The 26,948-nt window shown below is 37.8% G+C and overlaps 1 protein-coding gene, 1 long non-coding RNA gene and 2 pseudogenes across 2 annotated transcripts; 3 read left to right on the top strand and 1 right to left on the bottom strand.

Annotated features, from left to right (window-relative positions):
• Positions 2,876 to 5,182, top strand: LOC109947965 (annotated as a pseudogene).
• Positions 9,065 to 10,215, top strand: LOC109947964 (annotated as a pseudogene).
• LOC109947963 lies at positions 10,932 to 12,518 on the bottom strand. The gene has a single exon (XM_020559846.1). The coding sequence runs from the start codon at positions 12,516 to 12,518 to the stop codon at positions 10,932 to 10,934; it is 1,587 nt and encodes a 528-aa protein (XP_020415435.1).
• LOC109948222 lies at positions 25,038 to 25,746 on the top strand. Its single transcript, XR_002270829.1, has 2 exons — positions 25,038 to 25,402; positions 25,513 to 25,746. It is a non-coding gene; the product is annotated as an uncharacterized LOC109948222 (long non-coding RNA).

Raw genomic sequence — 26,948 nt, 5'->3', positions numbered from 1 at the left:
CTGCACTACATTTGGTGGTGCACGAAGATAATGCGTACATCCCTCATTTACTACATTGGAGGAGCAATAGTTCGCCGCGTTTTTATGAGCTAATGAGCCAAGTATTCGAGAACCGTGAGGTTAGTTCAGTTTGTAATGATAATGTTAGGGATATGAAAATATAATATAATTACTTTACTGATATGTATATTGTATGTGTAAATTACAGGTTGATGTGCAGCTTCTCCGGCCATCTGTAATGGACAAGCAGCAGCCGTATTGGACTTGGGGTGACAGTGCTGACGACACTGAAGAACTTGTTGACTTGTTGGGCGATGACGCTAAAAAAAAAACCGGCACTTCTGCCTCTGTAGAAGAAGAAGATAAGGACATTGACGAAACTGCAAGCCTTCCGTCGTCTTCTAAGGCAAGCATTACATATTTTCGAAGATATACGTCATAATACAATAGGAAAATAACTGCTGTATTGTTGCAATATTTTTTGGCCTGCATAGTAACACATGCATTATAACTTAATGCAGGGTACAGTCGCGTCCAGAGAGTTACGCACTTTGAAGCGTGACTTTGAAAGGACAAAGGATGAATTGGCCAAAGTTGCCCTATCAAATCGAGCGCTTCGCGATAGAGTGCATCAGTTGGAAGACAAGGTACGGAAGGAGTCAATGAAAGCTGAAAAAGAGTTCGAAAAAAATAAAAAGTGTGTGGAGGATTTGTGCAACACCGTGGCTTCAATGGAGCATTATTTTAAGTTGGAGATAGAGCAGCTGAAAAAACAAAATGGTGGGGTGAATGAAGCTGGGGAAGGACATGAGGACCTCGATAGTCCTCATATGAATGAAGGAGGCAACAATGACTTGTCGCCATTACATGCCAATGCTAGTCCGCCTACAGAACCGGCAGTAATGGAAACACAAGTCCCCGGTGATGGAGCCGAACCTTTCGCAGCCATGGTAGTTGAAGAGGCAAAAATGGCCGCTTCAGTTCCTCACTTAGAAGTGCATGAAGTAGCTAAGCAGGCAGAATCCGAGAAGCTGCCTACCCCGGAAGATGTGGCCGGGTATGACGAAATCTGCCAAAGAGTCATGAAGCTGTTAGAAGATTGGAAAATCACTAAGAGTATGCAATCGGGAGGTTCGATCAATCCTCCAAGTCTACCCACAGTTACTATGGCTGGTGTTGAAGAAGGTAGTTTGAGTGTTGAAAAAAAAGAAGTGGAAGGTAAAGGGTGCAGACATAAGTGCCCGGCGCAGACATTGTTGAGCCCATTTACTGATCCTTTGAGGAAGAAGAGGACGATGACTGTGTCGGCTGCGACTGCAACCCCGCCATGTTTTGATCCATCAAAACCCTTGCCCATTGAAGATGTGAAGGCAGTAATACAGTTTTGCAGTGCCTGGAAAAGCGATATCAGGTTACGATTCTTGACCTTTGAATTCCAATCTTCATCCTATTCTACTATGTAATCATAGACTAATGAGAGAATGTAGAGTTTGGTTTAATATACATGTGTATTTTTGTCATCAACAAAGTCAGATTTATGAGATGACTACAAAAGTAACCGTTGCAAGTTTGCCTTTTGTAGTGCGGAGGTGCAGCTGGAATCATTTTCAGTGGGCGCTGATTTTTTCTACAGACTTGTCGATGAAACGGAATGGATGAGCTCAAGGGTAACGATACACAAAGCTCTACTTTATTACGATAATTCAATTGTTTTCTCACCTTTTTTAAGTGTACAGTTGTATGAAATTGTGCTAATATTATGTGTCAACTTTCAGCACCTGGACATGGCAACCTTTCTTATCCGGAAAAGGCAACTCTCTCAACCGTTGGTTTTTGGAACTGACTGGACAACGGCAGATTGTTGCTTGCAGGTAAACACGTAACCATGTTACATTCACTGCTTCATTTGCTGTCGGTTGTGATTTTCTAATATGCCTTCATTTAAATTTCTACAGCAATTTCTAGAGCCGTTCAAACCGACTTCCAGGACACGTGGATCGAAGAAGGCAGCTGCTTCAAACACCATTGACCTTCCACCTAGCAAGCTGAAGAATATACATCACTTTGTGCGTGGTACGTGGCAACACGGGTATGCCCAAGCTTGGACAAAAGTCCGGAAGGTCTATTTGCCATATAATCTGAAAGGGTCTCACTGGGTTGCAATCGAAATTGATTTCGTCAGACATACTGCAACTGTGTATGACTCCTATGTTGATTTTACCAAACGTTCAAAGCTGGTTACACTTCTGCACCCTATTAGCGATACGCTGGCACGAGTGCTGTATGATATGCACTTTTATGATGATTCTGAGGTTGAAGAGGTGAAGCAAAAGGGGCTGACGATGTCGATGTATACGCCATTCTCAGTGTGCAGCATTGCAGATGTGCCATAACAACGAGATGGGTAAGCTTTGTGAATTTTGTGCAGTTTATCCAAATTTTACATGACTGCCCCCTCTAATTTCCCAACTTATTGGCCTCACAGTGCGTCTTGCGGAATCTTGACCGTCAAATTCATCGAGCATCTCAGTGCTGGGATTGAAGTAGATAAAGTTGACCCTTTGAAGATCAAATATTACCGACTGAAGCTTGCAATTGAGGGTTTAAGGGGGGAGGCATATTTATGAGGTAAATGTCTTCTGTCATCTGAAGTCTTTCCAGTTATTCAACTCAAAAATTTTCGCCTAATACTGTGGAATGGCAGAACAAGTGTTAGGAGGCCATACATAAATAGCCACAAGTTGTCATACATGTATATCAAAAGTGTGAAGTTGAAACCTACAGACGACAAGGGAAGAAGGAAGCTCTGTCCCATACAGGTGAATCCTGGAGTAAACATGTTTATGCCACCATACCAAATTGACTGCCCCCTTGAATTGCACTTGACACTACCACAATAGTAGGGGTGGACCTTGGCCAGGGTCTGCGGGAATGGATATTAAAAAGTACATAAAGGTTGAGAAGGTTCCTGGTGGCCAGTTGGAAGATTCCTGGTGGCCAGTTGGAAGATTCAGTGGTTCTCAAACGAGTAATGATTAACAAAGATGTTATTGCACCTGGAAAAATGAGAAGAAAGATTTTCAACCTACGCATCATTCTTCTTGATTGTCCTCTGGAATATAAGAAAGGCGAGAACCAAACAAATGCTGAGTTGCTTAAAGAAGAAGATTGGGGAGTCCTGCTAAAATTGGAAGAAGAATACATCGAGAGGCTATGTGTGCAAATATTGAAGTTTAAACCAGATGTGGTTATCACATAAAAGGGGCTTAGTGACTTGGCATGCCATTATTTTAGCAAGGCCGGCGTCAGTGCAATCAGGAGGTTGCGGAAAACAGATAATAACCGAATTGCCAAGGCTTGTGGGGCTGTAATTGTTAACAGACCAGATGAATTGCAAGAGTCTGATGTTGGTACAGGCGCTGGGATATTTGAGGTTAAGAAAATTGGTGATGAGTTTTTTGCATTCATTGTTCATTGCAAAGAGCCTAAAGCATGTACTGTACTCTTCAGATGACAGTAGTAAAGATATTTTAAATGAAGTGGAAAGGAATTTGCAGGTATAATGGTTTTAATTCTTTGTCCCCATTACGTAGAATAAATATAGTCTGCTGAAATTTGTTATTTACTCCCTTATATCTGGTCATAGGATGCCATGTCTGTAGCAAGAAACATCCTCAAGAATCCGAAACTTGTTCCTGCTGGTGGTGCTACAGAGTGAACTCTATCTGCTACATTGAAGCAAAAGAGTTCATCTGTATAAGGTATAGAAAAGGTAAAAGCTCCTTTCCTCATCCAAAAGTTCGGTATTTCTTGTGTAAAACTCGTCGAAGAATAACTCCTTGTGGAAGTAGAAATCTAAATTCTATGAATAAACTGGCTGTCACTTCACTTCACATGCTCCTTGACATACTTAAGATTAACAATTAGTTGTGGTTTCACTTTACATGCATTTTAATGGAGTTTTATGGCTACACGTATTTTGATGGTAAAACAGTGGGCATATGAAGCTGCTGCTATAGCTTTTGAGGCTATACCACGTACCTTGGCTCAGAATTGCGGGGTGAATGTGATTAGAACAATGACGGCGCTGCAGGCAAAGGTTTGAATCTGTTTTGTATGGCTTTGTTCTGTTTTATTTTATGATTTGTCATTTCTATATACGTTCTGATGCATGATTATTTTTTGTGGTCACAATATGATGCATCATTGATATCCTAACCACAATTTTTTTTCCATAGCATGCAAATGGTGAAAATGCATGGATTGGCATTGATGGTAACACTGGTGTGATAACTGATGTGAAAGAGAAAAAGGTAGGTGGATATCTTTTTGGCTTACTATTGTTGCTCTCTTTTATTTCCTTCACTATCTCAATATTCAAATTTGTTGGGTGATTGATATTTTCTGAAAGCTCTGAAATAGGACTTTTAATGTATTATTGTTCTCAAATGTATCCATTATATGTCCCTTTATTGATATGGCATAAGCGTCAATATTCTGGTTGATATTGTCGATTTGCTTCAGTAGTAGTTATAGTTTACAGCTTCTCCCAATATATTTCGACAGCACTCATGTGAGGGGAAGTGCTGTTGTCGTGGTTATTACTAAAGTGAACGCCATTGCTCATATTTGAGCATCCATGGAGTCTTGAATCTGAAATTTCTTTTGTTGGTAAGGCTGTTAATTTATAGCAATTATGATGTCAGATATGGGATGCCTACAACGTGAAGGCCCAGACTTTTAAAACGGCCATAGAAGCTGCTTGCCTACTTCTCAGAATCGATGACATTGTGAGTGGGATCAAGAAGAAGCAGCCTCCTGGTGCCAAAGCTGCTTCGAAGCCTCAAGTTGAGACAGAAGGCGATGCAGATAATGAGCAAATAATTCCGGAGTGATTATCGAAAGCACGTGGTTTTCTCAGTTTGAATGAAGTTTTGCTTTAAAGAAGAAAAAAAGGAGCATTATAAGTTTGATGAGGATATTTTGTAGGTTTGTAATGTCACCTTAACTTGGTAGTGTGTGTTTTGTCCCTCTTCTTTCTTTCTCAATCCACGAGGGGTGGGAAAGAAGAGAAGTCTTCTTATTGGAGAATGCTAATGTTAGTTTTACATGTCATCTGTGTATCGAACACAATTTATTTGTTGAACTTCGTGGATTGGCACAATGGAGCTTATTTCTACCATTCTTCTGAATGATTGTTAACAGTCAATTTATTTTGAGCCCGTGGGAGAAGGCTAGGGTTGCATACAAGCATGGGACGCCTCTTGAAGGAGGCAAAATTGCTGATTCTGAGCCTGTGGATTTATTTTCCAGTGCTCATAATATTCCAAAGGCTCAAGCTCAGGCTCATCATCATCTTCATGATGAAGATTCTAATCACAACCAGTCCCAGATGAAACAAGATGAACTTAATAGAAGGGAATAGTAATATAAGGGCAATACGATAGGAATTTTATCATTACATAGAATGTCGCAATATGGCCACAATAAATATACAATACGAAGGCAATATTAGGGCAATATAAGCACAATAGGAAGGCAATATTAAGGCAATATACATACAATACATACACATTACAGACAACATTTCACACATGCCAAAGAAATCGCCATCGAACCTTAACAATACTATCTATCCCGCGAAGGGAAAATGAAGGCAACAAAAGATCCATGTACTCGGGTGAGATGAATTGAAGTAGCATTCGCCGTTACTACAGGTCCATCAAAAGATCCATGTCTTTGTCCTTTCTTCTCGCTGCATGCACGAGGCTATGATGAGCCATTCCATCAGAACCCATATTAAGTACCTGCCAGACACCAGCTACATCAATTTCACTCCAATTGTGGTCTGGTGAGATGACCGAAGCATAATCTAGCAACATTTCAAGCCGTTGTTGAAACATTCAACCATTTCATGGTTATATTCTTCAGATTGTGTGAATGTTTCGAGGGCATTTTTCTTTCTGTCTTCCAATTTCAACTTCAAGGACTCTAACTCTTTGCTCCGACTTTTTGCTTTAAGAGCTTGCTTCACCTCTCCAGCGTATGCATTGTTCAACTTGTTGGCCAAGTTTCCCATAACTTGGCCATGAATATCGCACTTACTCTCCCACCAATCCGTTGCCTTTGACATATATTGGAGGTGGTGCTTGACGGCAGAGATTTTGTCAAGCGGATCATGACTCTCAGCTTCACTTCCAGATGAAGTGGGATCATGATTGGGAGTCCGAGGTGGAGATGGGAATGGCACATGCCACGGCTGGTCCCCCGGGTAACTCACATGCTCGTTAGGAGGGCGTACATCCGACATGTTCAAGTATTACTGGGGACAATTCACAGCTGTTGCCTGCAACAAAACAAATATAGGTACATTCAGTCTCCAGTTGTAAACGACTATATGGTTAGCTTGAGTGGAGAATATTTGCCTTTCAGTAAGACTAATTACCTTTCCCGTTAAGAAGGTGCCTCTGTTGCAGTTCTATATAGGAAGGTTCAGTTATATGTACGAACTGATATGAAGTAAATTGGGTATTGTGTTGGTGCATTCAATTGATGGGATTGCAAACTACACCATTAACTCCTTGGCTGTAAGTTACAGCAGTACAACATGACATTAACAACAATAAAATTGGCTTCCAAACGACAAAAAACCAAACCTGAATGGGAAATAGGAAATTGTGGATTGGAACCCAAAATAGGACTATGTAAGTAAGCATTTATTGCGAATTTCAGAACACAAAATAGCAAAACACGAAAATTGGAAATTTGGAAAAGTGAAAACTTAAAACTTGGATATGGGAAATAAGGAAACTTGGAAAATTGGAAATTGAAGAAATGGAAAATTGGAAAATCGGAAATATGAAAAAATGGAAAGTTGGAAAATTGGAAAATTGGAAAAAGGAAATAAGGAAAAATTGGAAACAGGAAAGTAGGCAATATGATCAAATGACAGTTGGAAAATAGGAAAATTGGAAAAAGGAAAAAAGGACACTTGGAAAATAGGAAATTTGGAAATTGTAAATTGGAAAAGAAAGCAACTTGGAAAATTGGAAAATTTGAAATTGGACAAAAGGAAACTTGGAAAATAGGAAAATAGGAAAATAGGAAAATAGGAAAATAGGAAAATAGGAAATAGGAAATAAAGGAAACTCTGAAAACATGAAAAGTCGAAAATTCGAAATAGTAAATAAGAAAAAAGGACACTTGGAAAATAGGCAAATAAGCTAATTGGGACATTGAAAATTGGAAAATTGAAAAAATGGAATATTGGATAACTGGATAAATGAAAAATAGGAAATAAGGCAACTTGGAAAATAGCAAAATTGGAAATTGAACAAAAGGACAGTTACCAAAATGAAAAATTTGAAAATGGAAAAAAAGGAAACTTAGAAAATAGTCGAATTGGAAATAAAAACATTGGATAATTTGACAAAAACTTAAATTTTGAAAAATGGAAATAGGAAACAGGGATACATGGAAAATCAGAAAACTGGAAACGAATTGAAATTGTGGAAATGGGAAATAAGACAATTACCATATTGGACAATTTTAATTACTGTCTGAATTAGGCAAAGTAGGCAACTTTTTTTAAGTACATAATGGGGGGAAATGGGAACATTGAAAAATTGGAAAACTGGAAATAGAACAAAAGGAAACTTAGGAAATTGCACAATAGGAAAATAGGGAATAGGAAAAAATAATGAAAAATTGAAAAATTGGATGACACATGGAAAATAGGAAAATATGAAAAATGGCAAAATGGAAACGAATTGAGATTGCTGAAATGAGAAATAAGACAATAACCATTATTGGTCAATTCGAATGAGTTGGTGAATTAGGCAAATAGGCAACTCCCTTATTTCAAATACATAATGGGAAAATGACCAAGTTGGGAACGTCCAACATACAAATATATTACAAAAAGGCATAAAGTCAACCTGGGTAATAACTCCCGCCCATACTATCCCGCCCAGTACTATCCCGCCTAACACTCCCGCCAATCCCTCCCGCTAATTACTCCCCCTAATCCCTCCCGCCAATAACTCTCTGACTTACTGGTTTGGTCATTAAAACCTGCCTATATTAATCAACCCAGCTGTTTGCCTCAGAAAACTTCCATCACATTAACTGCTGCTTACAGCCATTACCTTCCCCACTGATTTCACTCAAATCGCATTTAGTCCCCTGTTGTTCCAATTAAGTTGTAGACCAGCCAACAATAAATATCAAAGACCATGGACCATAACCTCACACCAAACCCAACGCTTTCAATTACTGAAGGAGGGACTGAAACAGAAGCCAAGTCACCGAATTCACTCCCTGCAGACTTGGTCCATGGCATACAGCAATGTCGAGGCAATACCATGTTTTGGAAAAATCTTCATGCAGACATAGTTTCAAAAATTGTGGAGGGCCAAGCTAGATGGGGTGTCATAAAAAAACCGCACAATTCGCTCTCGTTATCATGCGCGCATGCATCTCCTACATATAAAGAGAATGAAAGAAAAAATTGAAATTGCCCCTGCCACTGCAATTATGGTATTCAAGGAATCAGAAGCAATGGCCAAGTTGAAGCAAGAACAAGTGGAAAGGGGATTCGAACTATTTCGTAAATTTGCAAAAATTATGGATCCGGCAGGAAACTGGGCCAACATCACTGTGGCCGGGGTCATGAATTTCATGGGTCGCGGTCACCGCACTTGAAGAGTATGCAACTTCGAATTTGTCAACAGCAGGGAAATGGAACTATGAGGTGGCGTATTTTTGTATTATGTAACGATGGGGTGGCCTGTTGTTGTATTATGTAAGTTTGGAAATAGGATTTTATGGAATGATGAAGCCTCATTTTGTAGGGAAATGGAACTATGAGGTGGCGTATTTTTGTATTATGTAACGATGGGGTGGCCTGTTGTTGTATTATGTAAGTTTGGCAATAGGATTTTATGGAATGATGAAGCCTCATTTTGTATTTGTGCGTATACAGTTTATCGGTCTCCAGTTCTGTGGCGATATAGCATCAATAAATATGCAATAAACATGCGGATAGTGGCAATATTATGTCAATATCAATACAATAGAGTGGTGATAGAGTTACAATATGATCCTATTACAGGACGTACTGCATCAGAATATGTTTTAAATTATATGGTCCAAAAAAATACTAATAAATAAACAAAAAAGTAATTACAACCTGGAAAAAGGATGAATTATACATCCCTTAAAAGACAGATGGCCTACAGTACAGACCTTCAAAATGAACTCTATATATATATATATATAATGCATGCCTTGTAGCACGATCACATCCCCCCCTAAATTACACAAACATGACACCCCAAAACCTCATGCTCCTTCCTCTTTCAACCCCTAAATTATCCATTGGATGCCTAATACTAGATCACTGCTTGGGGGGTGGGATACCCTGCAACTCCATAACAGAAATAGTAGGGGAGAGTGGTTCTGGGAAGACGCAGCTTTGTCTCCAACTTACAGTACGAGCTCAGCTCCCACCCTCACATGGCGGACTAGGGGGCTCCTCCGTCTACATATTCACAGAATTCAGCTTCCCATTTCGTCGATTGCAACAACTAGGCAACCTTTATCATGCATCATACCCCAACTTAATAAGGTTGGAGCCATTGGAAGACATATATGTTCATGGTGTTCATGATGCTCAAGAACTCATCCATGTCCTTGGAGACATAGAAGCATTTATTGCCATTGATCACACCCGCCTACCTGTGAAACTCATTGTCATTGATTCCATTGCTGCATTGTTCCGATCACAGTATCAGACAACACCGGCAGATTTGAAACGGCGGTCTGAAATGTTCTTCAACATATCTGGGACATTGAAGGGTTTAGCAAATAAGTTTGGGTTGGCGGTGGTTGTCACCAACCAAGTGGTGGATTTTATTGGGCCACATGATGGAGTGAATAGGGTGAGGTTGGGAAACTTGGAGTCCCTGGACACATCAGGCAGATGGGAGACGGGTGAGTCCAGCTTTGGGACTGGCTTGGGCACATTGCATAAATTCAAGAGTGTTCTTGGCAAGACATGAGCAATCTATTGAGGTTGACATTCGTAATGCTCCTTCAACAAGTATATGTAGTCAAACACACAGGACATTTCACCTTGTATTTGCCCTACATCTGGCCTATGCATCGGCCGAATTTGTAATAAAAAAAGAAGGTATAGTCGGAGTATCACAGTAACTGTGTAATATAGAAATTCTAAGCACTTTAATGTTTTGGATCCATTTGGAATTACATTCCAGTCCCTTTAATTTCGCACTCAAATTATAATAGCAATCTGGAAGCAATACCAGTACAATAAAAGGTCAATATAATAGCAATCTGTCAGCAATACAGCATGCTGTAGCAATGCAACCCAAATAATGCAAATTTAAAAGAATTCCCATTCAACATAACACGAAACCCACCACAAATAAAAGTAGAGTTTACATGACCTACTAAAGCAACACAAATCATATTGTCTAAGATACATTGCGCAATGGAATATTGTTTTTACAGGTGCTTTTATTGTGCCCTGCGGAACCGCACCTTGAGCATTTTCTTCTAATGGTGCCCTCTCCTTGCGAGGGAATTCTTAACTTCTTTCGTCTGCCTGACATGACCCTTGCCATGGGAGGCAGCACAACTCGACTTCGAACATCTTCAGGAGTATCCCACATTCCGTGAGGTTGTACCGGGTAGATGCTATCCGAATAAGCATCCATCCAGGTTTTCCGAGTGTAATACCGAGAAGCCTTTGACGTCTGGTAAACGGAGCAAATGGTGGCCCTCTCCTTGCGAGGGAAATCTTAACTTCTTTCGTCTGCCTGACATGACCCTTGCCATGGGAGGCAGCACACTTGGATTTGAACATCTTCAGGAGTATCCCACATTCGTGAGGGTGTACCGGGTAGATGCTATCCGAATAAGCATCCATCCAGGTTTTCCGAGTGTAATACCGAGAAGCCTTTGCGTATACACTTACTTTCAAGAAGCGGGCAAACTGCAACTACATGCTTGCAAGGTAGCTGCTCAAGCTGAAACTTTCTACAACTACAACTGTTGTTCATCAAATCTACGAGGTCGTCCATATCACCGTCCAAAACATTATACTGTGCATTATTAACTTTAACCACATTCATCCTTGCCACATCCTCCAACCTGTTCCTCAACTTCTTCTCTCCAAAATTGGGGCACAATGTTGTTGTGCAATTCAAAGCCAACTCACGACGTTCGGTGAACCATTTCACAAGGAGATTAACAATTTCCCCTATCAAATGAACCACTGGCAGCATTCTTGTAAACCTAAGGACTGAGTTGATTGACTCCGCAATATTTGTTGTCATTACATTGTAGCGGCGTCCATCCATGTGAGCTCTAGACCACTTATGTAACCCTGCGTCTTCAAGATATTGAGCAACATGTTCCTTTCGCTTTATCTTGCGAAAATGACAATCAAATTCAGCAATGGAATAAGATTTCGCAGCCTTCTCAAAGTGCATAAGTATGTGATCACGCTTTTTCAACTTGCAAGTGCGTTTCATGTTCCCCTTCATATGATAAAAGCATATGCCATGTTGTGCAGTTGGAAAAATTTTGTTCCACACATTCTCTATGCTAACATTGCGATCAGAAATAATAACAAGATTGGGACACTCACCAATGGCTTCATGAAGTTTAGTGAAAAACCAATGCCATGATGCATCCGTCTCCAAATCCCCGATCCCAAAAGCAAGAGGATATATATTTCGATTACCATCGAATGCATTTGCTACAAACATAACACCCTTGTACTTGGATTTTAAATGAGTGGCATCCACGGCTATCACTGGGCGCATGGAAGAACGGAACCCTCTAATACATGCGCCAACCGCCATAAATAAATACACAAAGTGATTGTTCTCATCAGTTCGGATGTGTGTTTTTGTGCCGGGATTCATACGCTCCAATTCATAGCAATAAGCTGGAAGGATATAATATGCCTCCTCCGCTGATCCTCTAATGGACAATAGAGCTAACTCCCTTGCTTTCCAAGCTTTCGAATAATGGATGGTGCAACCAAAGTTGTGTTTCACATCTTTCATAATGTCACTTGGTGTGTATATTGTCCGACAATCCTTCAACTTACTTTTAAGTGAAGTGGCTACAAGTGCTGCGGTTGCTTGACGATGCTTGTCACTTACGAACCTCAAATCACATTCATGGACAGTTGTACACCTCACAATCATGAAGCTGTATTCTCCAATTCTCGATGCTCGGACCCGCCATGGGCATGGACGTTGACAACAAACCACAAGCAACCTCTTAGTGCAAGAGAATTGCACCTTAAATTCAAAGTGGCCTCTTAATGCCGTCAACCGTAACTCCGTCAACAATGCTTTCTTACTAGAGAAAATTTGCCCAACTGTAATTTTCGGATTCCAATCGCTTCGTGAAAACCCGCTGTCCAAATATGCTTCTTCATCATTTACACCGACTGTATTATATCGATTTTGTTCACCCATTTGACTCCAATAATGTTGACAAGTGGGTTCAGATTCTCCTCCTAAACGCATTTTTGGCAACTGGGCAGCTGTGTTCAAGCACCCCAAATTAGGAGGGGCAGAGTACACTGACACTTCATTTCTTTCAGTACCATTATCACCACCATGCATCTCCTCCACCTCGCTAAAATCAATCATATCCATAAAATCTGTCCCTACTTCACCTCCCAAATCAGTGACATTTGTATTATTCCAAGTTACTTCATTGCTTTCAACAATGGCAACTGAAGAATGACCCATCCGACTACTATCTTTCGTGATATGCATACTATGAACTACATCATTTGTCAGTCCTTTATCTTCTATACTCACGAGTAAGGGAGCTAGTTTTGAAGGTGTTACCTCGGAATTGTACTTCATAAAAAAATTGACATCATCATCTTCCTCAATCTTTATGTGCTTCCACTCATTCGAGGCCACCAAAACTGAGAATTTTAAGCAAACCTTGTCTTCCCTGCTGTTTTTATTACCAATCTGATGCACACGGTCCAACAGTTCAGCAAATTTGATGGTACGTGGAACTATTAAGCCTTTTGAGTCACCCCCTTCGTATTTGCACATCTTCTTCGAGGTGACCCATTTTCCATTATAGCACACGAGAATAACAATTGTCTCCATTTCTGACCATGACAAAACAACATTTCATTCACACAATATAACCACAATAATCATACAATACAATAGCAATATAACCACAATATAACAGCAATATATAGGCAATATAATGGCAATATAACAGCAATACGACTGTAAAATAAGAGGAACACAACAGAATCACACTATACAGATCTACTACATCAAATAGAAAATCCCAAGTTTCAAGATTCACATATCCAGACCAATCTAAATGCAATTGGTACAAACCCAGATGAATGAGCATGAATATTCAACAAAACCTAACCCAAATAAATTAAAGCCAAAACGAATTTAACACAAACCCAAACAATCAAACTATAACCCATTTCACATAATACTGATATTAAGAAAATAACCATCAACACTACCTTTTCGAGGTCGGCAATCCACTAGAGCTTCAAGGTTGCAAGCAGCTATTCAGAAGACATAGCTAAAGGGAGGGGTTCGCGATTCCAAACAGAGAGCAAGAGATCGAATAGGGGAGAAAGGGACATAACGAAGATAGAGAGAGACAGCTGCGCTATGAGAAACAGAGCAAAGAGAGAGACAGAGAGTTGTGCTAGAGAGAGAGAGAGAGAGCCTAGAGAGAGAGAGAGAGAGAGCCAAGAGAGAGAGAGCCAAGAGCGAGAGAGCCAAGAGCGAGAGAGCCAAGATAGAGAGACCAAGATAGAGAGAGCCCAAGAGAGACACAGAGAGCTGTGATAGACAGATACCAAAGAGAAAGAGAGCTGTGCCACAGAGAGAGAGAGAGAGAGAGAGAGAGAGCTGTGTGAGCTTCTTCTCTCCAAAATTTCTGAACTTGTGAACCAAAGAGAAAGTGGACAATAATTTTATATTTATAGGTGATAGTTGTACAAAAATTGGGAAGGGATGGTATTTTTAATTAAAATTATGAAATGGGTGTCATTTAGGGCTATTTCCCTAATATCTAATGGTTATCAGATGTTATATTGATATTTGAAGTTTGTGAATATTTTCGGTTATGGAATATATGCTTTTGAGAGTCTGATATCTATACTACGATTAAATATTTGGGTATTGAGTTATGGACTCTATTAATGTCTGTCTATGTATATGGGATTGGGTACTTTGGAATATTTGGAATTTGGGATATGGTTATGATATATATGTTGGGATGTGGAATATGTTATATTGGAGTGCTATTAGCACCACCCTATGTACCTCCCTGGTACTTGGATACTTGGAAACGATGGATACTTGGATATGTTGGAACCCGGGCACCCTTGACAGGGTGTTATCGTAGGCCCTTGTGGGGCAGTCAACGTGTGTTAGACAGAGTATTGAGGATTCTGCTGTGCATGTGTGGTGAGCAATAGTCCCTGTTGGACTGCTCTTCCCTAGCCAAATGTGTATTGAGGATTTCTACATGTGGTCTAGTCAAACAATCCTCGTGTTGGATTGTTTCCCATGTACTAGTATTGGTGTAGTGGTTATACCTACATATATATATTCTCTTATTTATTTGTGAGGATCCTTCCTCGCTTTGTTGTGCTTAAAGGCATGTGTCTTAGAAGAGAGTGGTCTAGGAAGGGAAAAAAGTCTAGTTTGAGTTTGTGTTATATGCTACATCGGGATTATGGGATACCTTGGTTTTAAAAGTCAATTATGTTATATAAATGGTTTTTCTGCATGTTTTGGCATCGTTTTCCAAAACGGTGGGGTTAGTATGTTTGTTTAAAAGTATGTTAAAACTTTATTTTTGTCCACTCACAATTTCTGTTTTGCGCCCTAAGGCAGTAGCTTGACTTGATCCGTGCAACCGAGCCAAGACTTCTTACTCTCATGCCTCAAACTGTTGTAGGGAACTTTTACTTGTTTAATTTCCTTTGGAACTTATGCTTTGGTTGTAAAACTAAAGATTTCTTAGATTTGTTGTATTATTGACCATGTAGGGTTGAATTTAAGGCCGAAGGCCTATTCTATAATCTGTGCGCCTTTAGCATTGTGTGTGCTGGTAGTTGAGAACTTTTTTCTGTTGTTTTTCGCAAGTGGAAAATTTGCAAAAATACCTTCTTCTTTTTTTCTTCTTTTTTTCAAGTGTGACTTTATCGAAATTTCGATAGAAGTCTCAGCCCTTTTTTCCTTGGTAGCAAAGAAGGGGACTATTTTAGTAAGTGGGCCCGGCATTGGTTAGATGTCGAAAAAACCACAGGGTTCATCACGGATTCCAAGATAGAATTCGAGTCGGGTCTTATCAAATATCATGGAGTGCTTCCCGATTCCACAATAGGAGACATTTGTTTGGCCCTTTGGATCTCATCTCTCAGGTTTCACACACTGCTTCTTGGGGCTCATCACTTAAGCTCCTAAAGATCACTCTCTTAGTTTGAGCAAAACTTGTTTCGTGATCTCCGTGCTTGCATTTACCCGTTCACTCTAGGGCCTCCTGCTACTTTGCATGTCTTTAGAGTAAGAATCTACCATCTTTGATTGCTTTTTATTCTCGTCATGCAATATTTCAAGTTGGTGTCGTGTCTCTTCCAACGACTTTGCCCTATACCTTTTCAATCTCCTTATAACACTCTGATAATCTTCAACCAAATTCTGCTTTACCACCAACTGAGCTTTTAGCACCAGCACCTCATAGGATTTCACAATGAGGCGATGCCCCACACTTGCAACAGATGCCACACTTTGCACGCTCAATGTCAAGGCATCGCTCCTACCCAGTTGTCATCCCTTGTTCCTAGCACGCACAAATCCTTGGGACTCACCAAACTCCTCGTAACTCCAATCGAAACATCGTTGTCAATATGTAATTAAAGAGTCGTTTACAGTAACTGGTCCTCGTGAGGAAGCAAAGTAGGGCACCCACACAGGTGCCGCTTCTTGCCCCCATGTCTGTGTTGGCAGAGGTAGGTTGAGATCTAGAGAGAAAAGTAGGGCATCCACACAGGTGCTTCTCCTTACCCCCATGTATGTGTTGGCGGAGGTAGGTTGAGATTTAGAGAACATGGGAAGGAAGACGACATTTTATTTCGGCTTTCTATTTCTTTCTTTCTCCCATCTCTCTTTTATTCTTTTCTTTCTCTCTTCTGCGTGGTTATGAATTTTTTTATTTTTCCCTCGTTTCCTTTTCTAGATGTCCATTTTGACGAACCCTAGCCACAACACCATTCTACATATTTCTGACTTTTCCCCTGTTCCTCGAGCTCCACAGCCTTTTGGCTTTCTACCCATCCCCCAATAATTTGTCGCGACGTGACCTTTCTGAAAGAAGGCGTTCAGCAAATTTGTAATTTTCGGTAGGGATCTGCGGCACCTCTGTGTGTTGACACGCCTCTCGTGCTTTGTTTGCGCATGACTTACCAAGAGATGAGATGTTGGGACCCACGTTCCCAATCACGCTTCGTCTTAAAAAAAAAAATTTAAATTTGGTAATTTACAATAAAAGAAAAAAAATTTCAAAAAAAATGTGTGGGCTTCGGATTTCACTGTGGTTTGGGCTTCAAAGTGGATTGGGTTTCAAAATGGTTTGGGTTTCAATTTGCATAACCGTTTGATCTTTTTTTTTTTTTTTTGGTAATTTTTAATTTTATTTTTGAAACTTTATTGTATTTTATTTATTGTATTTTGTGATATTTATTTGTTTTAGTACCTTTCATTTGTTGCTATGACATTGTTTGTGCCTAACTTTTAAACATTAAGGACAATGTTCATTTCTAAACTTTGGAAGGTAGTTTAGTAAGTAAATTTGGTTTTTCTTATTTTTTTGTATTTTGTATTTTGCTTCTTCTTTTTTTTTTTCTGTTTTATTTGAGTCTTTTTTTCCCATTTTTAAGTCACTTTCCGAACACATATGATGAGATTGTGATAAATGTTTGCATGACTTGAATGAAAATTTGATTTTTGATTTTTAAAAAAAAATTTAAAAATAAAAAACTGTCACTTAATGGCATCATTCTAGCATAATATGTTTGAAACCTTCTATGCACTTGCCATTTGCTTCATAATTTTCCAATTAAAGGACTTGCATGATCCAAGGAATTGTATATCAAGCATAAATTAAACTTGTATAACCATATAATGTGAGCTTTTGAGCCTTGTGCTCAGTGACGGATTCAAGATTTGAAAACTGGCTAGGCAAAACTTACATATTAAACTTGAGATTACGAGTGAATTCAGTAATAAACCCTAAAAGATACATCTACTCATGGGAATGTAATGAGCCTTACTTCAAATGCATCTGTATACATAAATAAAAGCTTTAAAAATAAAAATAAAAATCACAAGTAAATACAATGCAATACAATACATATTAACACTATTTAAATTTGAAATTTTACCATACAAGAAGTCTTAAATTTCTCAATTATCATTGCATTATCGAATTAACACATTAGTTAAATATATATATATATATATATTTCTATATATTTATTATATTTACTGTTAAAATAGTTTTTTTGTTTGTTAAATAATCTTCTATTATATTATATTGGCCCATAGGATAAAGTTTTTAAATAATTCACCCATTATTATGAAGCCAAACCTCATAAAACCGATAAAACGAAAACTAGCCCACTAAACCCATCGACAATGAAAAGAGGCAGCCAAGTGTTGAACACTAAACCACCGTTTCACTAAAGGAGGCTAATCACAAAACGGTGTGTTTCGTTTATAAGGGCACCGAGACATGGTCTTCTTTGCCAGGCACATAGTGCTGCCTCTGCAAATCAGAAAACTCATCGCAAGGAAGGTGTTGCTATGCCTTCTTCACTGAGGTATTTCATCGAGCAAGTGGTGGGTATTCTTGCCCAGCCACCAATTGGTAAGTGTAGGCCATGGCTGGTTGGGCAACTAGTTAGAGACAGAGTTGTTCTTTTTTTTTTTTGGCTTGGATAACACATTTACCTATTTGTTTTTATGGAAAATTTTGGGCCGGGCAGCAGCCCAGCCTGCCCCCTGTGTACAACCGCCACTGCTTGTGCTGCAATTCATGAGTGTTTTTACACATATTCTTATTTTCTTGTCATCAAAATTGTTTGATCTCATTATTCGTTGATTTGGTTGAGCACTTAAAAATCATTCATTCTTATGCAATTTGATTACATGATATTAAGGCGCTCTTTGAATCGTTTGTGCCTTCCAAGCTAACCTTATGCATGCTTAAGTATGATTTTCCATTGTTAACCATTTTGAGCTTACACGTAAACCTTTTCTTTCATTTAATCAGTTATTTTTTCTCGCCTTAGTATGAAAAACAAGTATTTACCTTTCCAGGGAACTCATGAGCTTTAATTGTGATGTGTTTTTCATGCTAAGTTTGGGAAGGGGTGTTACATTTATAAAAAAAAAAATAAAAAAAAAATAAAGAAACAAAGAAATTCACCCAATTGGTGAAGGAAAAGAGAAAAGTTGTGCTTTTAAAAATCAGTTGATTTAAAAGAAATGAGTGTGAATCAATATAAATGGAGGTATAAGGAATTATGATCTAATTGATCATATAAAAAAAAAATTCTAATCATTATGATTCGAAGTCTTGGAAACCATTGTTTTATGCTCTTACATTGTGAGTTCCTTGGGCTTTGTATTATCCATACCTTTCATTTCTCACTCACCTTACACCTTGGCCCCATTTCAACCTATGTTAAAGTCCTAAATTGATCCTAAAGGTCAAATGGTTGAATTGCACCTACTTTTAAGTGTTTGACATCCTTCTTGAGATCATATTAATGCAAGTTCTTCATCTTTCTTGCGAGTTAAGTCCCTTATGGTTTAACTCTAATCTCATGTTTATAACTGAGTGATGCATTCCCTTTTCTGAGTGATTCATTGGTGAGAAGATAATTTTGGTGAGATTTGAAGTTGCATTTGTGCTTTGTATGATTTTTGAAATCATGTGAAAATTGAAATTCGGGAATAAGTTGCATTTGGCTATCACACTACTACACTTTTATTGTTAAAACTTTTGAGTCATGTGCATGAGTCGTTTCTCTTCTGAAAATGTTCAGAAAGATTATTTTGAGTTTTTTTTTTTTTTTTTTTTTGGCTCAAGGACTAACATAATTTAATTAGTTTTCTAACCACTTTGTTTTGAAGAGTCAGTAAAACGTTTGTGGGTATTGTATCTGTTAAATCCTTAAGCGACACAACTCCTCCTATTAGGGATGCCTAGAGGTTTAAATGCTTGTTGTATACGCTCAATGCAATCGAGTTACCTGCGAAAGTGGTCTAGTTAACTTCTTGTTTTTCTCTTTATTTTCCTTTTGTTTTGCTCAAGGACTAGAAAAAAGATAAGTTTGGGAAGTTTGTTGGGTTCATTTTTGTACATGATTTATCATGTGATTCACCGATATTTTTTGTTAGTTATTGACAGTTTATAGTCTTTTACTTTCTTTTTGTGTTTTTTTTATTATAGAATTTTACCTTGGTTGGAATAAATGTGAGCTAAAAGTTCATTATTGAATATAAATTGTTTTTTCTCATTTCGTAGGTCAAATTCTTGGCTTTGGATCAGCATGTTGCTGTGCTCGGATAGGAATACATTCTTCATGAAAGTTGTTCCAATAGGTGTCTATTACAACATATCCAAATTTGGGCCCTATTAGATCAATATTGAGATCTCAGGCCTTCCCACTCCAAGCCTGGTTCAAAGAATTCGTTTTGGGCTATTTGTAGCATCATTTGTGTGTGCCTCTTTTTCTACTTGTTACCACACCTCTTGGTAACATTGTTTTACATTGTAAAGTTTGGCTTTCAGGATATTCGGCTGTCAACCGAAAGACTCGGGTTCAAGTCCCGGCAACAGAACCAGTCGTTGTAGTATAGTGGTAAATATTCCCGCATGTCATGTGGGTGACCCGGGTTTGATCCCCGTCACCAAAAACTTCTTGTGTCGATTCAGCTGTGCCAAAATTGATTCAGCTGCATTCTCAACTTGTGATACTCACAAGTGCATGAACCGTTGGGTAGTATAACATATGTAAGTGCGAAGTCGATCCCACGGAGATTGATGATAGATTGATTCAATTTAATTCCCTACACAAAACAGAAAACAAGAAAGAAGCACATGGTCACCAAGCACATGAACAAGAGTGTCAAAGTCATGAACACGACTAGTAGTACGGTTGATCAAATAAGCAGCAGACATAACAGTATGTCCCCAAACATAATGGGGAATAGACATATCCAAAATAAGTGAGCGAGCAACTTCAAGCAATTGTCAGTTCTTCCTTTCGGACACACCATTTTGTTGAGGGGTCTAAGGTAAAGCTCGTCAATGGGCCGGGTCGGGCTAGTCTGACCCAAATTTAATGGGCTTAGGCCGGGCCGGGCCAGGCTTTAAAGAGGAGAGAGAAAATATCGAGCCGAGCTGGGCCGGGTTTTTAAAAAAATTCAAAGCCCAAGCATGACCCATGAGCCAGGCTTGAGAAAACCCATCGGGTCGAGCCGGGCTAAGCCCAAAGGGCCAGGCCGAAACGGGCCTACTTCATTCGAAAAAAATCATAAACTTAATCATAAGGGCATTTTAGTCCAAATTTGAGATTAAACTCACTTAATTCCAATATTTTCACATCAAACCAAATTCATAAAACACCTAATAAAGTCACACAACTTAATAAGATTTTCTATAAAAATAATAAAACCAAGTATTATTTTTGAGGTTATTACATAATTAGACTGTAATACGTTTTAAGAAATAATTTTAAAAAATAATAAGTATCATAAAGATAATTTTTAAAGGATGGCATGAATAAATATGCAAATGTTTGGTGATGTGTTCAAGAAAAGCATGATTATATTTGGTGGTACGATTATGTTTCGTGATATGATTATATTTGGTGATATGATATGTTGTTCATCTTATTTTTATATATAATTGTTGTATTAATAATTGACACAAATTAACGTGCTAATCATCCAATTATAAACTAGGAATGAGTAAAGAAAAGTAAATGAAATGAAACAAATTATATATGTGATTTAAGTGACATAATCCTAATCCTAAACTCTTATTTATATATAATTATATACGTATGCGGGCCTAACGGGTAAGGCTTTTGTGGGTGGGCCGTGTCGGCCCATAACGGGCCAGGCCGGGCTTTTTTTCCGTGGGCCGGGCGGGCCCCCATCGGCCCATGAGCCCGCGGGCCAAATGATGAGGCCTAGTAAAAGGGGTGGTTGTTTGATGAATGATACTGTGAGCACGAAAGAAATATGCCAAAGTATTATTCACATATTTACCCCTCGTTAATCAGTCCAGAATACTTGGACCCGAGCCTGAAACTGAATAGATAACATATTACAAAATTCAGGAAGGATGAAAGCAACATCATTTTTATTTTTGAGCATGAAAACCCAAGTGAATCAGATAAAATCATCAATAAATGTGACGAACCAACGAAATCCGTTCAAAGTAACATGAGCCGGACCCCATACATCAAAATGTTCTAAATCAAAAGGCTTGGCAACTTTATTATTACTTAAAGGAAAAACAATACAATGGCTCTTGGCCAATACACAAGTCTCACATTGAAAGGTAGACTCATTACAAGAACAAAATAATGACGGAAACAAATGCTTAAGATAACCAAATAACGAGTCTCCTAAGCGACTACGCCACAGCCAAATTTGTTGTTTGTCTTTGACACTGCCACTCTGAACTTTATTAGCAACACAATCACGAACTATTGTAATCGGTAAAGTCAAGTAGTATAACCCCCCTCTCCGTTTACCATGTCCAATTGTCTTGTGAGTCTTAAGATCTTGGAAAATACAATGAGTAGAATAGAAAATAGCAAACACATTAAGTGTATCAAATAAATGACCAAAATATAACAAGTTACAGTGAATATTGAGAACCAAGAGCTCACGGGATGATGATAAGGAAGGAGTGAGGTGAATTGTACCCTCACCTGTAACAGGCGAGGGTAAGCCATTAGACCTTTGAAAAGAAATTTAAAGTATGCACTGTATCTTACGTGCAGCAGTAGAAGAGGAGAAACTCGGACACCATGCGAACATGAGAGCATGCTCTTATGATTTTGAGTTTTTGTACAAGAATCTTAATTGCTTCAGTTACATCCCTGTGTTTTGGGCCTATTTTCAATCCATGCAAATTAATAAAAGAATTGGGCTAATTGATGGCTTGGGCTCACTATTTTGATATAAAGTAATGAGAATTTGGCTAGGTTAGTGGCGTTAAAAGAGGAATTGCCTGTTAGAGCATCTGCAATGGTTAGAATCAATGCAATTTTATTGTATGAAATTGAACTAAAACACTAAAATTTCATTTGCAATGGTGTGATTTAGTTCATTGTAATAGATGCAATTGCAAGAAAGGGTAATGTGATGAACCATCTATTGCGATTGCAATAGGCTAACCATTGGACCCACATGTCAATAAAAAAAGGAAAAAAATACAATAATTAATGCATTATGTTGTTAAGAGCATCTGCAATGGTTGTTCAATAGTTCAATGCAATAGAAATTTTTTTTTTCAATATTGGTCTCTTTTTAAATATCTCTTTGAGAATATTGCAATGGTACAAATTTTAGTGTTATTAAATTTAGGCTTAATTGCTACAGTGCCCCTTGAAACATTGGTCAATTTTCACTAAAACCCCCTTAAAGTTAAAGTGACTCACTTTGCCCCCTTAACCGATATTTTATGTCTCACTTTGCCCCCTCACTGTCAAGTCCGTTAAAAATTCCTATAAAAATGCTGATGTGGCACCAATGGGACCCACTATTTTGTTAAACTAAATGCCATGTGTGAAAAAAAAATAATTAAAAATTAAAAATTGCCTTTTAAACAACTTAATTTAATTATTAAAAAATTAATAATACTTTAAAAAACTTAATTGCACAGCACCTGATACTGAGAGAGAAAAGAGAGGGAAGATAATTGATCAGGGAATGACGTCGGATGGAGCCACGTCTGCGGCGACAGTGAAGCGAAGTAAGTTGTCCTGAAGGGAGAGAGAGAACAACCGGAGGAGAGAGAAGAGGAGGAGAGCCATAGCTGCTAAGATATTCACAGGGCTCCGAGCTCAGGGCAACTTCAATTTGCCCAAGCACTGCGACAACCAGTGGTGGTCCTACAGCCAGGAGGTAGGCAGCTGCCTAACTAAAAAAATTTCATCAATATATATATATATATATATATATATAAGCAAAGTAATTGCTACCCATTATGGGTTCGTTTGGTACGTCGGACTGTACTGACTAATTTCTGTCGGATAGTATTAATCTGTTCCGGAGAGTACTGACTATTTATCGATAATATTATAAGGCGTTTGGTGTTGTTCCGGATAAATAATCTGACTAAGTTGTACTATGTTTGGTGATGTTTCGGATAACCTCATATCAGACTATTTATAAATAATAATAAATAAAAAATCTTTGATAATTTTAATGGAAATTGAGATTCAAATGACACAAATTTTTTTTGGGTAAGATTCATATGACAAGATTTGTTTTTCAATTGTTTTTGCCAAGATTTTTTTTCATATAACCCATTATCATAATTGTAGTATCTCATAAAAATACCAACATACTCGCATACGTTAATAAAAACAGTACCAAATAATGTATAATTCAAAGTGATCACATATTAAGGTGATAAGAGCAAAAGAGAAAATTGTTCATAAACCAAACTACATCAAAGAGTGAATCACAACTCCCTCGCCCCAAGTAAGAGAAGAACAAATGCTTTTCTCATAGCACCATCCAATGTCAGGAATATTTTTTCATCACTTGCTTTCTCCAAAATTAGCTGTAGTGCCTTAATTTGGTCATTAATAGACAAGTCCATCTTTGCTTTTCTAATAGCAATTGACAAAGAAAAAAAATGGTTCTTAGAATTCAGGTTCATACAATTTTAATTTTGTAATTTTGCTCTCCTAGTCGTCAGGTATGTATGTATTCAACTAAACTACCAACACTAGCACAGTTGTTTGTTTTTGGACGAAAACTGGCAATACTCTGTTTAATACCAACAATCTAAATATTCCCACAATGTCGAATTACTATATCACATACAAAGAAAACATTCGATTAAAAAAAAAGCCAAAAAAGAAAAATTCATAACCTAATTTCCACTAAAAATTTGAAATATATAAAGCATATTGGAGAGAGTATGAAAAAGAGAGAGAGTGAGAGATGGATACCTGGAGAAGAGTGAAGAAAATAACCTGTGGAGAAGATAGCAGAGAACAACCCTAGGGAGAAGAAGATGAAAAGAGCGTCTGATTTTTTTCGTAGAAGGCGTGTTCTTTTTCCCTAGCAGTATAATTAAGCGTGTATTATCTAAACCGGAGTGTGTGGGTTGTATTAGTTAGTCAGGTAAGGAGAGTATTAAAAGCCTAACCTGTATAAAATAGTCGGCTAATTAAATAATACAAGTTGACACTAAACACATGACATAGACTATTTACTCCTATCCAGAGTCTAATACGGTGTACCAAACGAGCCCTACATGTGATGGTATAAACCCTTGCCTAACCAGCCCATGTAAAACCCACACCACATGTGTTAAAGCCCACTCAAACTTTTAAAAAAAAAAAAAAATTATAACCAGCCCATGTTATGGAATGGCCCAATCATACTTTAATAAAAGGGGGAATATAACTTATAAGCAACCAAATAGTGGCTGTGCAATTCCACACAGAGTCGGTAGCTTCTTCTCAACTCAATAGTCTTGGTTGTGCAATAGTCAAGTTGTGCAATCGTGGACAGCCCCTTCTCTTCTCATATACAAGGAAACAAGTATTCTTCTTAATCTCTTCTCTTTAATTATCTTCTTCTATTGGGTTATTCCTAAAATAAATGTATGCATCTTAGTTTTAATTTTAATTTGAAATTGAGTTTTTAGAAATTTAGTTATATACCCAATGTTAGACATGGTTTTATAAAGAAACCCTACACCGTTTAAAAACTATAAACACACCCAAAAAAAATCCAAAAATTGACAGCTATCAATTTTTTTTAATTTAATAGTTGTTTTTTAGTTTATTTGTGTGTGTTAAATACCTATATTGTCCTTGTACTATGGATTTAAGAGAGGAAAATCAGATCTGCCCAGATCTGCCATAAAACCAAATATTTCCATGTCTGCCAAAAAACCAAATCTGCCAAAAAAACCAAATCTGCCAAAAAATCAAATCATATTTATTTTCTCCTTTCTCGCTGGTGTTTTCTCTGGTGTTGGAGCAAGAGGAGCTTCCATTGAAGCTCAGTCTCAGGTCCAACTATATTATTCATCTTTAATCTACAATTTTCAATATTTCACCTTCAATTTCTTGTTCTAAAATCGTGCTTCTATTGATTTTTTCTTTTTTTCGGATTGTTCAAGACCTTGAAAAAACCTCGATCAGATGCTTTTAGCTCTACTCCTCATCTTCGAGCTCTACTCCTCTTTCGCCACATCATTGTCGTTGTTATTGTCGTCGCCGCCGTCGTCGTCGTTTGGTTTGTACTTGAGATTTTTGATCTTTTGCTTCAATTATGTGTTTCTCTTCGGATTTTAGTTGATTTTCGAAATGTATTTGAAGCTTTGATGATCGATTCAACTTTTGTTACTATTTCAGTTATGAATCTCATTTTTGTTTAACAATGTACTTCTGTGATAGGGTATTAACAATGTACTTCTATGACAGAGTATTAACAATATACTTCTATGACATAATAGTATTAACAATCTGGGCTCAGCTTGTTTTGAGTTGGTCTGGTTTGTTCTTTCTTCATCTTTTCTTTGGTGGACATGTATTAGAAATAGCAACATGATAAACATTAATCAACATGACAGTAAACTAGCAGTGTTATTACCCTAGACTAGAACATTACAGGGGTAAACATGCATTAGAAATAGGATGTCATAGGAAATAGCAGTGCTATTACCCTAGACTAGAACATTATAGGGGTAGATATGCATTAGAAATAGAATATCATAGGAAACGAGCAGTGTTATTACCCTAGACTGGAACATTACAAGAGTAAACATGCATTAGAGATAGGATGTCATATGAAACTAGTATTGTTATTACCCTAAACTAGAACATTACAACCATTAATCAGCATGACAATAAACTAGCAATATTATTACCCTAGATTGGAACATCAGCCATTAATCAACATGACAATAAACTAGCAATGTTATTACCTTAGACTGAAACATTACATGGGTAGACATGCATTAGAAATAGGATATCATAGGAAACTAGCAGTGTTATTACCCTACACTGGAACAGTACAGGGGTAAACATGCATTAGAAATAGGATGTTATAGGAAATTAGCAGTGTTATTACTCTACACTGGAACATTATAACCATTAATCAACATGACATAGCAGTGTTATTACCCTAAACTGGAACATTACAACAATTAATCAACATGACAATAAAGGTGTAGAACATTACAATGATTAATTAACATGACACGTTAATGAAACTACGGTTTTCAAGACCTTTTGTTTGTAATGAATTGTTTGGGTTTTTTTATAAAATTGGGTTGGGCTTGTTTTGGGTGCTATTTAAGTTTTTTGTGTTGGTCTTCTTTTTTAAATTGATCAATGGCAGTCATGTAATTTATAAGAACTTAAACACTAATTTTTTATGTAGTAAATGAGTTTTGGGTGTGTTTCTAAAGTGCAATCCATGTGGGGTTTTTTTTATAATTTCAGCCCCTATTTTGGGTATATTAGTGAAGCTCCCTTGAGTTTTCTAGGGTTTAATTAGGAATTAAATATAATTTGGGAATTTTGTTGAAATTAATTAGGTCTTTGATTTTAA

The sequence above is a fragment of the Prunus persica genome, chromosome G3 (genome assembly GCF_000346465.2).
Source record: "Prunus persica cultivar Lovell chromosome G3, Prunus_persica_NCBIv2, whole genome shotgun sequence".
Classification (NCBI taxonomy): Eukaryota; Viridiplantae; Streptophyta; class Magnoliopsida; order Rosales; family Rosaceae; genus Prunus; species Prunus persica.
The sequence above is the reverse complement of the archived record's forward strand: the minus strand, read 5'-3'. Positions and strand labels throughout refer to the sequence as shown.